The 13,367-nt window shown below is 45.8% G+C and overlaps 1 protein-coding gene across 4 annotated transcripts in view; it reads right to left on the reverse strand.

The window, feature by feature from the left end:
- The window catches only part of RAD54L2 (RAD54 like 2), a 91,114-nt gene that overhangs the window by 15,858 nt on the left and 61,889 nt on the right, over window positions 1–13,367 (reverse strand). For 3 of the 4 annotated variants that reach the window (XM_070456001.1, XM_070456002.1, XM_070456000.1), the window contains exons 3-12: window positions 8,899–9,100; window positions 7,819–7,958; window positions 7,230–7,346; window positions 6,679–6,905; window positions 5,707–5,889; window positions 5,434–5,567; window positions 3,776–3,972; window positions 2,378–2,720; window positions 1,485–1,662; window positions 53–304 (exon numbers count right to left, since the gene is read on the reverse strand). In XM_070456001.1, coding sequence (XP_070312102.1) covers window positions 53–304; window positions 1,485–1,662; window positions 2,378–2,720; window positions 3,776–3,972; window positions 5,434–5,567; window positions 5,707–5,889; window positions 6,679–6,905; window positions 7,230–7,346; window positions 7,819–7,958; window positions 8,899–9,100 — 1,973 coding nt within the window. Of the gene's footprint in view, window positions 1–52; window positions 305–1,484; window positions 1,663–2,377; window positions 2,721–3,775; window positions 3,973–5,433; window positions 5,568–5,706; window positions 5,890–6,678; window positions 6,906–7,229; window positions 7,347–7,818; window positions 7,959–8,898; window positions 9,101–11,406; window positions 11,497–13,367 lie in introns of those variants that run through there. The other variant, XM_070456003.1, reaches the window with a different exon arrangement.

A 13,367-nucleotide genomic window follows, 5' to 3' on the forward strand; every position in this document is an offset into this window, starting at 1 on the left:
AGGCTCTCTGCCATCCCCTTACAGCAGAGGTTTATGGATCTGCCTGACTCACCCATTCATATGTGACAATGTTGTTGCCTCGCTCCTGGAAAGGGTTGAAGCCGACCCCTTGGAGGAACTTGCTGTTGGTTGCCTCTCCCATTGAGGAGGCCAGGGCGCTGTCCTCCACCTTGCCTTTTGTTCCCTGTGACGGGCAGCGGGCACTAGTTCCCGCTGAACCAAGCTCTTCCACGTCCAGGTCTTGCTCATTGGCCAGGTTCTCCTTCTGAAGGGCTTCATACAGCACGTCGGGGTGATTCCAGATCTGAGGTTCAAGTTAAAGGGGAGGTAGCACAGGGCAGAGAACAATCTAAGGGTGTCCCACAGAGTCTGGCAATAGGCACTTGCCCACACACACCCCCCACAGCACCCACTGTCACACCCCAAATTAAAGTCTCCCCAACCCCATCACAGTCAAAGAGCATGCACACTTTCACTAACCAACTCTAATTTCCATGATACATGAATGGGAGAATTCACACCAGGAGGCATGCCAGTATGTTTGGTACATGACCAAAAAGGCTGTCACAAGTCTCGTATTCTTATTTAAACAAGAACATTCCTGTTTCACCATGTGGTTACAGTCAACTACCGTATGAAACTATGAACAAGACCAATCTCTCCTATGAAAAAATGTTTCTAACTTAAGATGATGATCAACTGTAAATCATTACAGGGACATTCTTGGCGGGAATTGAGAATTCCTGAGGAAAGGGGTTTGTGTTCGGGGGTGTGTGAGAAGGGTACACCAGCAACCGAAGCATCCTCACAGACCATGTCTGCTTTAGCTTCCTGGCCCTGATCTAGCAAATATTTTGAAAGTCATCTGTCCCCAAACATACAACTTCAGCTGACTTATTAGAGCAGTGGGAATAATATCCAACGAGGTTAGTTGAGAGCTGTCAAAGAAACAGATCCCTCGTGAGGCAACTGAGAGCATCTAGCCAGGTCAAAGATAAGCTAGGGTTTGCCAGCCTGTTCACAAGGCCCAGTGCTAAAGATACTTAGGCTTTGCTGCCCCCAAACCATCTCAAGAATTATCAGAATGAAATAGATCTCAACCTGATTAAACACAGAATTAAATGGAAGGTATGCCTAATAACGTGCGTGTCTAAGCTATACATTTCTTGAATCCTGATTATGCTAGCAGTCAAAAACTCTGTCCCACAATGTTCCTCCAATCACTCCATGTCTCAGTTGAAAAAAAATCAGTGAGAAAGGAAGTGATTTCTCGAGTTTGGTGTAAGAAGCTGTGCAGCTGCACAACTGCAAGGGGCACCATTTACATTATAGTCTACGAGCGGCACTCCGGGGAACTGCTGTGCCTCAGAGCCCTCAGTGCAGTGGACTTCTTCCTTTATCAAGGATTCCCAGCAGGCATGACTCCCTTGGGAACATGAGCATCCTTAGTCTGTATCTTACTATTCCCTGAGGCCTCAACACACCTTGCAGCACACACAGAAAGCCTTGAGAGGGTTCAGCCCCAGCCAGCCGCTGCTACCACAGTCCCGGAAGCGGTCCATGAACTGTGTGTACAAATCTCGCTGAATCTGAGAGAGCCGCACCAGGATCACATTTTCTTCCTTGGCGGGGAGGTGAATCTTCAGCACAGTGTGGCCCCTCCTACAAAGGTACAGAGCAGAATTGACAAGGCAGCGTGGCCAGGAGGTGTCAGTGCAGGATAACAACAGAATCCTGCATTGGCGCCACACATCCTTCTTTAGGACCTCAGCATTCACAACAGCCTTGTAATAATGAGGACTGGCTCAGCAACCAGCAGCAAGAAACGTATTCTGAGGATAAAAACTAAAGCAAAGAGGCAGAGTGACCTGTCCCGGGTGACTGAATGAGAGACAGAGACCCAGGGAACTCCAGGTTCTTAACCTGATCTAGGGCTGCTTCTCTAAGTTTTCTCCACACACGCCGTCTTCACACGGAAAAACAAGGGAATGCTTCAGGCTGGCCAAACCTTCATCTTTCAAGATGCTCAAACTGGTGAGGTCTTTCCCCTGAAAACCATTTTACTCTTTCACTCAAGTCCTTGGCATGGTAGCTGTCTCTTGCTTCTCTCAGCAACTAAGGCAGATATCCCTAGTAACTTCACAGATTAACTTCTGAGAGATGCATTTCTGGGCCAGACTTTCAGAGACTGAACTACTGGATATCCACCATCTATTACCTGCTCAGGAAAAGCTATTCAGTAAAAGCAGAGGTTTACTACTGCCCTATGAGCAAGGGGTCCTCCCACCATAACCACCTTCCCCCTTCAGGAAAGCCTTGAGGGGGGTCTGTTCCACCAGGACCCTCCACAGATTTGGAAAATCCGAGGATGGCTCACCTCTGCACGAAGCCCTCCAGGAGGCTGTGCAGGACATGGCTCCGGTACCGCATGAGGCGGACGTCCTGAGGTGTGCTGTCAATACACTGTCCATTCAGGATGGGGCGCTCAAACATGTTGCTGAACTCCTGCCGGGTGCCAAGGAAGTCAGGGCGCACGAAGTCCACCATGCACCAGTACTCGATGAGGTTGTTCTGCAGGGGGTACCCGGTCAGCACCACCCGGCGGCGGGAGCGAATGTTCTTCAGGGCCTGGGAGGTGCTGGCCTGGCAGTTTTTGATGCGGTGTCCTTCGTCACAGATCACCACATCAGGGCCAGGGCGGCATAAGGCCTTCTCAAACTCTAGGGAGGGAAGAGGATCCGGAGTAAGAGGGTGAGAGGGCTTGCTCTTAGTCAAGAATATGAGAAGGAGGGGTGCACCCTGGAGGAGACAGAAGAAATGAAGGAAGCAGGAAAGCAAGAGTCAGCCCCCAGTGGTGAAAGGGAGCCGGCCATTCCAGTTCCTGTGCATCTGGTGTGACACATGACCCTGGCCTACTGACTCTTGCAGTAAATATCCCTTTTTCCTCTTTCCTTTCCTTATTTTCTTTTTGCTTTAGGCTAAGAATAAAACTGAGTTGCATTTCTAGGGCTTACACCAACTAGGTAGCAGACGGCATGACTTTCAGAGTACTAGTCTAAAGGGTTAAAAATGCATATGGATGATTCTGATAGGAATAACCCAGACATTTCCATAGGCTCTCATCACTGTCTTGGCGCCACCTGAGAGCTGGCTGGTGGGAGTAACTAAAGGACAAGGACTTCTTGGAGTTCCTTGTCACTCATTGCTAAATGTCAAAGTCAGCCACAGAAGCAAACAGAGAAAACAGTATCTCATAGATGAAGAGATCTATGAAACGAAACAGCCTCTGAACGTTAAAAATACATTTTTTCCCCCAAATAGGCCAAGGCCCCTCAAACAAGAGAAGAGAGCTAGAACTATGAGAAGAATGGCTTTCACCGAAAAGAAAAGTGTGATAAATTCTTCTTTTATAAATTCACACAAACAATACTACTACTACTCTGTGTATTAGTAATTTAAATATATTGTCTTAATGCTGTCTCAGAACATTCTGGGAAGCGGTAAAGGGAGCAGCTGTTTTTTGAATTGTTCTGTGAAGACATAGGGAAGTCTTGCCCAAGCCAGTCTGTGGCCTGGCCGACACAGAATTCCACTGTCTGCAGAGAAAGCAGGACCTTCCAAGAGCCACTGGCCAGAGCCAGTCCTACCTCAGGGACCAGGATTTCTGGTTCATGACCACACGACTCATCAGTAATGCTTCCCATGTGATTAGGTACTAGAGCAGACACTACTTTTCCCCAAGTCACCCCCTAGAATATCCCGAGAGGCCACCCACCTCTTCGAAACTCCTGCTGTCGGTCTTCCTCATCCAGATCAATGATGACCGGGTGAGAACGTTTCTTGGCTTTCTTCGGTCTACCTGTGGCAAAGGATTTCTTCAGGGTGAGGAGCCTGTACATTTCGTACCCCATCAGCAGCACCCCTCCCTCTGACACCCAATCAGCCATCACTTTAGCACGAGCTGCCATTGTCCTGCAAGAGTGAACAGAAAGAACACATTATTGCTTCCCCGGCTCTGCAGGAAGAACACCTCACACTCAAAGCTGTGCTGATGTATAGTCAGAGGTCCTTATCGCCACAGATTTCATGCGGCAGCATCACAGGGCTGGCCAGCTGCCCAAGGACTTTCCCACCATCACAGACATACTAACTGCACTGAGGACAGACTAGGTCGCTGGTGATGGTTAAATAGCAAAAACCAGAAATTCAATGTAGCAAGTAAAAGTGACAATCCCCTTAGATGTACACATTGTTGTTCAGACACCAAGTCGTGCCTGACTCTGAGACTCCATCGACTACAGCACACCAGGTTTCTCTGTCCTCTACTTTCTCCCAAAGTTTGCTCAAATTCACGTCCACTGAGTCAGTGATGCCATCCAATCATCTCATCCTCTGCCACCCCCTTCTCCTTCTGCCTTCCATTTTCCCCAGCATCAGGGTCTCTTCCAGTGGGTCGGTTCTTCACATCAGATGGCCAAAGCGTACATGCATGACTATAATACTACATTTGAGGGAGAACTGCAAGTTATAATCATACTAAATACAAAGTAGTAAAAGCAAGGGCAACATTCTGCATTTCACCTGCCCAGGCCCTGGTGAATGAAGAGCCAAGGACACACAGTAAAGGAAAAAGAATAGCTGAGACCAGATGCCACTCAGCACATCCCTCTCCTCCTGAACAACTGAGCTCTGGTTCTATTTCATTAACCGCACGTGGACTGACAGTCCTGAAATCTAGAAAAGAGCAGGTGATCAGTGACCTATGGAGCCACCCACAGTCTCTTCATTTTCATGTGTGTGACCAAACATCACAAAAGGTGACCTCTGCAGAAAAGAAAGTCTACTTTCTCAGTTATCCATATCAACAAGGGGAAAGGGTGGCATAGATAGCTGGTTTGGATCAGGATCAGGATACAGGTTTAAATTTCCCGAAAGCAGGCTGAATTTATCGAATGGAAATATAAATCACTATATTTAGATCCAAAACAAACAAACAAAAAAAAGGTTTGCATCTTTTAAAGCTTGGAAGTTGTACCATTAAGGGTCAAATATAGATTAGTGCTTACAAAAGGAGACTGATGGTTAGTTTTCTAATAAAAGATGACTGTAAAAGGTGAAAAGATAGAAGATGGAAAGTTTCATGCTATCATGTTGAACTGTATACACATGGGAAAATGTGACCGTGCACACAGATTTTTCAGGATATAAAAACATCTTCGAGCAGAATACAAAAATTTCTGTGCTACGTAACTCTGAATACCAAAAAACTAGGAAGGGAAAAAATGAGTAGCAAGAAGAGAGAGGGGGATACATCAAGAAACCAAAAGGAATCTGGGAGGACAAGGCACATACCCTGATAGATTGACTGCCTTGACTTCAGACCCTGGGAAAAAGTCTAAAAGGAAAAGGGCAGAGCGAGGGCAGGCCACCTACTTGTGCTCATCATTCAAGATGTGAACTTTAAAGAACCGAGGCTGGACTTCTTCAGGCTTATTGTCAGCTGGAAGGGCTTCAGGAGCTGGGAGCCACATGTTGAACTCTGCCAGCCAGTTCTGAAGAGTATTAACCTGTCAGAAAGTTAAGTCCAAAAAGGGTGTTTCAGGGGAGAAGCTCGGAGCTGAGCCTACCAGGCCTTTTAGTGCCAGTAAGGCATTACCCCAGAGCTCTGCAGAAGGGTGAGCAGGTGGTGCCCAGCCCAACACTCACCGGCACAATGGCAAGGACAGTTTTGGCTGGCGTGTGGCGGAAGAGAACGTCGACGAAGGAGATCACTTGCAAAGTTTTCCCCAAACCCATGCTGTGGGCCAGGATACAGCCAAAGCCACTACTGGTCTTAAATCTCTCCAGGGACTCAACCAGGTTATCATAGAGGAATCGGATCCCACCAATCTGACAGGGAACAAACACAGACAAATATCTTTGGCTGGCAAAGACCAAGGGTCTAGTTTACTTTCTTTGGAACTAGTCAAAATTAAGTAAATGAGCAGACATTAGATCAGACAGCTGGTGTGAGTGGCTACAGAAGTTTCCCAGAACCCTGGCTTGTTTATTGACGGGTGACATTCTTCTTGGAGAAAACAGAGAAAAGCATTGACCTAGTACAGCAGCCCATGTGAAGCAAGAATCCTGACTACCAAACTCCTGCCTGGGTCTTTCACTCAGTCCTGGTCTGGCTGCCCTTGGGTGCTTACTTCAAGGCAGCCCATTCCATGAGGAGCGGCTCTTACTGTTAGAGTTCTTCTGTTGAGTCAACCTCTGCATTCCTGGAGTTTTTATTCACTGGTCCTACTTCTGGTTCTGGGTCAACACAAACTGCTCTGAGCTCTCCTATCAGAAAGTCTCTTAGACTTCTGAGTCTCACACCTCTCCTGGAGCCACAAGTTCCCACCAAGGCACTGCTCTTCAGACAGTATCTTGATCAGTCATCTCACAGGAGGTGGCTCAAGATTATTAACCCAAGACATTACCACCTTTTACATGACAGGGCATGTCTCAGGCTTGTCCCTTCCCACCCATCAGAAATCCTGAAGCATCAACACCTAGGAGGAAGAATCAATCAGTAGCTGCTCATGGTACCAAACAAGTACTTCACAGGCTGTGATGCTAACGACCGCCAGCAGGTAATGTCCACAGAAGGAAGCTGAAAGGAGACAGAGAAGAGAATCCAATTTACTGCACCTGATGAGGTTTCACCGCCCGTGCCAACTGAGGGGCCAGGAAGACATTCTCCTCCTCCGGAGGGTGGTTCAGGTTGACAAGGACCCGGCCCAGAGCATCGCGCTGATTTAAGACATCATTCACATGGGTGCCACCCTTCTCCTCTTCCTCATCCTCCTCACTGACAGACTCACTGCTGTCCACAATGTGCAGAGTATCCTCCTCTCCAGAGCTCAGTTCAATCACCTCTGAGACAGCCAACAAAGTAAAATGAAAACAAGGACTCAGGGAGCAGATATAATTCACTGCAACTTAAGGTAAGGGAGCATGGAAACAATGCTAGAACTTGTTACCATTCATAAAAACTTTGATTTTTAATTTTTCTCTTTCAGCTTCAAGTTAAGACAAGGGAAAAACTTATATTTACCAAGGAGACTCAGGGAAATTTGTCACAGTCAGACCCTAAATGGAATGAGGAAGGACAGAACTCTTTTCTATTTGGAAGTAAAGCCAATCTCTCAGAGTGAACACTGGGTTGGGAGGAAGGAGGGGCACCTCTGGCTCCGTCTTACCATCTTGACTGCTTTTTTCGTCCTCGCTGCCACTGCTACTGTCCAAACAAATAACTTCCTGGGTCAAGGCCCGAGGAGGCAGTTGGGGACCATCGCTTGCTCTTAAGACAATTTCCTCTGGGGTTGCAGGGGGGAGGGGGGGGAGATGGAAGAGAATGTCAAGACCACATTTAGCTGAAACATATTTTCCAAAATAATTTGCCCTCCTCTTCCTGTGTTGCTCTTAGGAGGACCATCCCCTGAGGAGACAAGTAGAGGACATCTTAAAAACCGCAACCCTCTCCCCAAATTCCATTTCCTCTACCGGCTCTTGCAGCACTCACCTGACCACTAGAAAATGTCCTAATCCTTTGGTACGTTAAGATCCAGAGTTATGGGGGAAAATCTAAACATCAATTTGAGGAAGTACATTTTTATCCATCTTAACTTTTCAAACGAGATCCTTCTGCTCGTGTGCTTCTTAGAAAATGAATGGACTGAAAGGATTCCTGAGAGGCCACCATCTGATTCCAGTTCTGTCCTTGACACTTTGCGCACCGAGGGTCTCTCCCCTGGGCACAGGGCCCCTCCTGCCCCCTCCACAGCTTACCGGGAAATAACTCGAGGGGGACGGTGGGAATGGGGGCTGCGTAATCCTTTCTCTGCTGCTCCAGGCGTTTCCTTCTTTCCAATTCTTCCTGTTGTGCTGCTTTGGTAACTGGCTCCAACTGATCCTCCCGGAGCAGCTTTCTAAACATTAAAATAAGAGCGAGCGCTTCAGTTCACTTGTGGATGGGTAAGGTAATGTCAAGCTAAAGAGGGAAATCATCACTGCTGGGAGGAGAAGCCGCATCAGTACCACTACACCCATACAGCAGGTAAGGTTAAAAAAAAAACAAAACAACAACAACAGACACAAAAATAGTACTTCAAGGCTCAGGTGCTTTTGGGCTAGTATGTTTTTCATTTTATTTAACTTTCTGACACATCACCCCGCTGACTCATCTCGGTACCTAACAAATCAAGAGTGAAATAGAGTAATATGTGATCCACACAGCTGGAAAGCAGTACAAAAGACAGAGGTGCTACATGGGAAAATAGGGTTATGGGTGATTTTGCATCCTTATTTCCCAAACTTAAGAGTACATTTCCAAGTTGTCATTCTGTTTAGAAAAATATGAGGGTAGGAGGAGAAAAATATCCTTTATCTTCTTTCAAAAGGAAAACTGTCATAGGTAGAAAAAAGGACTGCTGGGGATTTGGACATGAAGTTCACATCTGCTGATCTCTTAGGTTAAAGAAGAAGCCTTGGTTTGGACTAGACAATCTTCTTCCAACTGATGTTGAGTTCTGGGAAGGCAAGAAATCAAACTCTTTCATCTCCTCGTATTTGGAAACATAAGAAAAAGAAATGAAGGAAGTAACAGACTTCAACCAGAGCATCCTATGGATGCTCCCCTGCCCTCCAGGGGTGGGACATCCCCAGAGGTGTTGAGTGCCACCTGCATCCACTCTGCATGCTCAGATAGTCCAGACCCAGTGGTCCTGAGCTGCACCTTCACTATTAATTGCGGCACATAGCCTACATTTTTCTCCTTGATAAACAGAACTTGGTAAACTACCAACAGCCTTCAAATGAAGGTAGTATTTCTACTCCTTCCCTTCTCCTCTCTCCCAGAGCACAGCTCACCGTATGTTTCTTCTCATGTGGGAGGGTTTCTGAGCTCTCTTCTTTTTGGGGTCCTCGGAGGCAAGGCTCTTGCCTTGGTGGCGCCTAAGCTGCTCTGCAGGCTCAGACTGAGATGAGGTAGTTGAAGTGCACCGCGGTGGCTGCTGCCCATCTTCTCCCAGCTGGGCACACTCAGTACCACACATGTCTTCCAGGGATGGGTCTAAAGAGACAAATGGAAAGAGGTGCCAGGGATCAATTTCACTGGAGGAAAAGTGGGCTGATGCCAGACACGCCAGGGTCAGATCTCAATTCAGCAACTTATTAGCGGGTGAGCTAAGAAAGCGAGTTACATCTCTCTGAACCTCAATGGACTTATCTATAAAACGAGGGTAGTAATTTCCACACTTCAGAGCTGTTGTGAGGACTAAATAAAGGACATGCTTAAAACCAAGCCTGGCCCAGAGTAGGCTCACAACAAATGTGAGCCATCACTCTTGGTGTAATTTAGCACTATGTTCAGAGTGAGGAAGTATCAGGGCCTCAGACCACTCAGAAAGGGACATCGAGTTTCAAACATAGCTCACACTCACATGTATGACTCTAAGCAAGTCTCATCTGGCCAACAGGGAGACCACTCCTCCCTTCAGTGCCTTCAAGTGTTCATTCAATTTGCCACCCACTTAATCAGAGCTCACAACATGGCAGGTACTGTCCTAGATGCTTCAAGGAATATTTATAAGGTTCCTTCCCTTCCAGGAGTTTGTCTTCTAGACATTAAAAGGCAAGGTGTGCTAAATACCATTACCACAGGAGGGGCAGGGCAACTCAAAATTGAAGGTACCATATTTGAGCCAGAAGTAATTAGCTAAGCCAAGAATAATTGTGCAGGGTCATAGGAATATGAAAGGTACTATTTCATAGGATAATCACACAAGGAATTATATGGAAGGTAAAATGTAAGTGAGAACTTTAAAGACGAACAGAACGTCTAATGGTATATTACTGCCTTCAGGATGGGGGCCAAGTGGGAAGAAATTCCTGGCAGAGGGAATGTCATCTGCAGTACTGACTGCCGGCAAGAACTGGGGTTGGGGTGGGAGGGTCTCTGTGCACACCCTTCTCCTCACTGGCTGAGCGGCATTCTGTTTGTGGGATGGGCAGGTCCTGCAGTCACTCAGACCTGTCCCTACACCTGCCAGAGCCTCCCAGATACAACCTCTACACAATCAAAAGGTCTCTCCCAAAGGTAAGAAGGGTTCAAAACAAGAGCAGAAATGCTGAAACTTGGGTGCTCTAGTCCATGCCACTTGGCTCACAGGCAGCAAGGACTCAGGAAGTCTGGCCTTTTGGTGGGATTGTTCCTGTTTGTTATTTTGGATTTACCAGCTTTCCACTAATGTCCTTTTTCTGTTACAATAGGATCCCATCTAGGATAGATACCATATTGCATTTAGCTTTCAATGTCTTTTCACTCTCCCCTAACTGTGGCAGCCTATTCTGGCCTTTCATGAACTTGATTTTCTCTTTTCTGCCCACATCATGTGGCTTGTGAGATCTTAGTTTCCCAACCAGGGATCGAACCCCGGCCCCAGCAGTGAAAGTGCAGAGTCCTAACAAATGGACTACCAGGGAGCTCCTGACCTTGATATATTTTTGAAGAATACTGGTTGGGTGGCTTTGTAGAATGTCCCCAGATTTCAATTTTTCTGATTAGTTTGGGGGTTATGACTTTTAGGAAAGAATATCACACAGATGAAGTACTCTTCTCATCACGTCTGATCAGGGTAATGATACCAACATGAGTTATTCCTGGTGACATTAACCTTGAAGTGGTGTTTACTGGACTTCTCCACTGTAAAGTTACTATTTTTCCCCTCCCATACTTTATTCATAAGAGGCCAATCACTAAGCCCAGCCTACATCCAGGAGGAAGAGAATTACACTCCATTTCCTGGATGGAAGGGCATCAAAGAATTTCTGGACATATGTTAAAACCACATACAAAAAGGAAAAAAAAAAAAAAAGAACAGAGTTTAAACAAAAACCATAAACACACACAGACAAATGTTTGGGGTGGGGGGATACTTTGAGAACACAAATATCCTCAAAAGTTTCATCCACTAATTTTAACATTCATCAGTGGATTATACCTAGAGCAATCATTACAGTGGTGTTCTAACAGTGGTTTTCTATTTCCGTCTTTCCTTCCACATTTATTATCTGGAATTTTTCTGTAAGGGAGATTTGTCCCTTCTCCCTCATTTATATATTCAACATTAAAATATATATATATCAGTATGGACTCAAGAAGAAGCATTTAACCCTGCAGACTTTGGTAAAGAGAGGCCAGGGATGTCATATACCTCAATGAGTAAACCAGTAAGTGGATGCCCTCAAACTGAAAAAAGACATACCATGGGTCATCATCCTATGAACTTAACCACCAAAAAATACCAAAGGGCCATCTCACCAGCCAGTGATTTGAGTAAGAGAATCATGACTGTCCCAGATACTGCTACTGCTCACCTTACCCGGCTTGATGTAGCCCCTGGCCACTCTGATACCATTCTGGGTTCCTTATGGTCTCTTTCATGTTGATGCCAGCTCCAGAACAGCATGGAGTTGGAAATTAATGTTTCCTAAGAGATAACAGAGCAAATGGGCTCAGTATGGACACTGAAGCCGGACTGCTGGGCTATAAACACCAGCTCTGCCCCTTATTACAACGTTTCTGTTCCTCAGTTATAAAAAGGGAATAATAACTATAGTGTTATTCCTCAACCTCAGAGGATTGTGGCGATGATTATATGAGGTAGCCTAAATAAAGTGCTAAGACAATGCCTGGCATACCGTAAACACCATATAAAACCGCTGCTACTTTTACTATGACTACCATTAGTCCAGGTACAAAGAATGGGTTTGGTTTCTTCTCTTCTTTCTTTCCTACAATGATTCTACAAGGTGAATTTTGCTCCCCTCATTCTAGTCCTCCCCCCACCATTCTAAATATGTTACACTGAAGCACTAAAAAGTTAAAAAGACTTGCCTATGGGTATACAGGAAATAAGCAGAAAAACAGGAGCAGACAGTTAAAGGATGAACTTTGTAGTCAGGCAACCCTGGTGGCAAATCTTGGGTCTGTCACTTATTAGCTCTATGCTCATGAGGTCAACTTCTCTGAGCCATATAGTTCACATCTGTAAAATGAAGATGTAAATAGTTCTCTCAAGGAAAATATTATTCTTTACTAGTCTGCTGAACTCCATGAATCTTCATACTCCTACAACCACATTCAACAGTCTGGGAGCACACATAGATCTGGGCTTGGTCAGTCAAGCTGGGTAGCAGCATTTATTTGTGTGGAGACCTCAAACTTCAATTATACATCCTAATCAAACATCAGAAATAAGAAAGGAAAAGGAGAAGTAGAACTGACATATGCAAAGTGCATTCTGTGGTTAGAAAATGAGTATTTCTTACAAAACACACACCCCACATTCTAAATCTTTCCACTTGACACTGCCACAAACCAGACACTGTTGCCTCTGCTGTCCCCTTGCTTTTAATTTAACCTAACATAAATGTGAGTATCTGCTATGTACCAGGCCCTGTGCCAAGGCACAGTGGAACGGTCCTCATGAGGAAACATGTACATACCTATACAGTGGAGCGCTTTACAGCAGTAACACCTGAGGAAAGGACACCTAATCCAGCCTTGCCGATCAGTGGTTAATGGGGGCACTTCCTCAGGAAACATGAGACCTAGGTTTAATCTAACAGAATGGATAAGCACCAGCAAGTAAAGGAAGAAAAGAACATTCTAGACAGACAGAGGAGCATAAGCAAGAGGAATGGTTAGGAAAGTACATGCAGTTCAACACTGGCTAAAGTGAATTAAGCAAAACCGCAGCAGGAGTGGCATTCCACCAACACTGTAGCTTGACCTACACACCAATTTCCACTCAGGGCTGGGTTGGCACACTTTAAGTTAGTGCTTTGCTGGGTCCTCTGACCTGGTTAGATAATGACCTTTGATGGTCTCCTGGCCTTAAGGCCTTTTGTTTTTGTTTCTATTTCACAAGCAGATTTGTTGAGTAACCACTTAGAGTAACAGCTGGAGGCAAGGTTAGAGAGGAGGCAGGATAGAGACAGAGCAGAGTGGGCAGGCAAAGGGTCTGAACTTCATATGCTGGGTAGTGCAAACTTGTTGCCAACTATTGTATTTATTTCTTCTGGTTTCTGCCTTGCAGAGTGGGCTGTCCCTGGGAGGGGGAAGAACAAACTGGATAGCCTTTGAATGTCACCAATTTACTACCTAACCTTCCAAACTGTGAGGCCTGGCTGTGAATTTCTGTCTGGCATGGGGTGAGTGTAGCCAAGCACAGTAGCAATTTTCAAATGATCAAACACAGTGGATACAATTTTCATGAACAGAGAGTTCAGACACAGGTTTCCCCTTTCCTTTATACACAGGACACAGGTCTGAG

This window comes from Odocoileus virginianus, chromosome 26 (assembly GCF_023699985.2).
Source record: "Odocoileus virginianus isolate 20LAN1187 ecotype Illinois chromosome 26, Ovbor_1.2, whole genome shotgun sequence".
Classification (NCBI taxonomy): domain Eukaryota; kingdom Metazoa; phylum Chordata; class Mammalia; order Artiodactyla; family Cervidae; genus Odocoileus; species Odocoileus virginianus.